Source organism: Myotis brandtii, unplaced genomic scaffold, assembly GCF_000412655.1.
Source record: "Myotis brandtii unplaced genomic scaffold, ASM41265v1 scaffold1763, whole genome shotgun sequence".
Taxonomy (NCBI): domain Eukaryota; kingdom Metazoa; phylum Chordata; class Mammalia; order Chiroptera; family Vespertilionidae; genus Myotis; species Myotis brandtii.
The window spans coordinates 223042-224376 of NW_005356530.1; the positions used below are offsets into that span (position 1 = coordinate 223042).

Below are 1335 nucleotides of genomic sequence, written 5' to 3' on the forward strand. Positions count from 1 at the left end.
GCCCCCTACTGGGGGTCAAATCCGAAACCCTGGACATGTGCCCTGACCTGGACTCGAACCTGCGATCTCTTGGTGCTCGGGACGGCGCTCAGCCAACTGAGCCACACGGGCCGGGCCAGGCCTCTCCTCTTGTTTGCACTCACTTCCCGTGTGAGCTCATGTCCTGTAGAGCTGTCCTCTGAGGACTCCCAAATGTGTAGCTGCCGGCCGGGGGCCCTCTCCTGGCGGTGGTTGTATCCTCCAGGCAACACTGGCAATGTGTGGAGACGTTCTCGATTGTTGCAAGCGGGGGACCGGTGCTGTGGCGTCTCGCGGGTGGCAGTCAGGGGTGCTGCTCAACCTCCGGCAGTGCATGGACGGCCCCCACCACGGGACTGTCCCGCTCAAGGTGTCAATACGGCCGGGGCTGCGAAACCAGGTGTCGCCTGGGCCTTCCCTCTGAACTCCAGGCAGCCTACTCAGCACTTCACCTCGGCGTGTAATAGATCCCGCAAACATAACACGCTAACAACGGGCTCTAGGCCCTGGGCAGGTGCTAAGTGGGTTAGAGCATCGTCCTGATACACCAGGGTTGCGGGTTCAATCCCGGGTCAGGGTGCATACAAGAATCAACCAATGAATGCATGGATGGGTGGAACAAGAAGCCATTGTTTCTCTCCCCCTCTCCCTCTCTCAAAAAGCAAACAAACAGCTCAGATGGTCTGGCTCAGTGGTTGTGCATCGACCTAGGAACCAGGAGGTCATGGTTTGATTCCCAGTCAGGGCACATGTCCAGGTTGCGGGCTCCATCCCCAGTGTGGGGCGTGCAGGAGGCAACCGATCCATGATTCTCTCGCATCATTGATGTTTCTCTAGCTCTCTCCTTCTCCCTTCTGCTCTCTGGAATCAATAAAGAAATATGTAAACAAACAAACAAAAAACCAAGTTCTAATCTTCTGCCCTACACCTGCTGCCCTGCCATCTCCTTCTAGGGCGTCAGGACAGACACCGGGGAGCCCTGCCTCCTCTGCCCCCCACCCCACAGCCCGTCTCTCTGTAGATCTCGTGTCTAGACACGCCTGTCAGTAGAAATGAAGCTCCATAGATCGTGTTGATTGAAGGAACTGTCGGCGCTCTGATGTTGGCAGTCATTGTCAATGACCGATATTCATGAATGAGCTTATTGATGAATTCACCCACCTTGTCCCCCAGAGGCGCCAGTGGCTGCAGGAGGCCATGTCGGCCGCCTGCCGGGGCCAGCGGGAGGAGGTGGAGCAGATGAAGAACTGCCTCCGAGTGCTGTCCCAGCCCACGCCCCCCTCCGCCGGCGAGGCTGAGCTGGCCGTCGACCAGCAG

General features: G+C 58.1%; 1 protein-coding gene across 1 annotated transcript in view; it reads left to right on the top strand.

Moving 5' to 3' along the window:
* HSPBP1 (HSPA (heat shock 70kDa) binding protein, cytoplasmic cochaperone 1) overlaps nucleotides 1-1335 on the top strand; it is an 11710-nt gene that overhangs the window by 4562 nt on the left and 5813 nt on the right. The window contains 1 exon segment of the mRNA XM_005863326.2: nucleotides 1192-1331. Within this exon segment, the coding sequence (XP_005863388.2) occupies nucleotides 1192-1331 (140 nt within the window).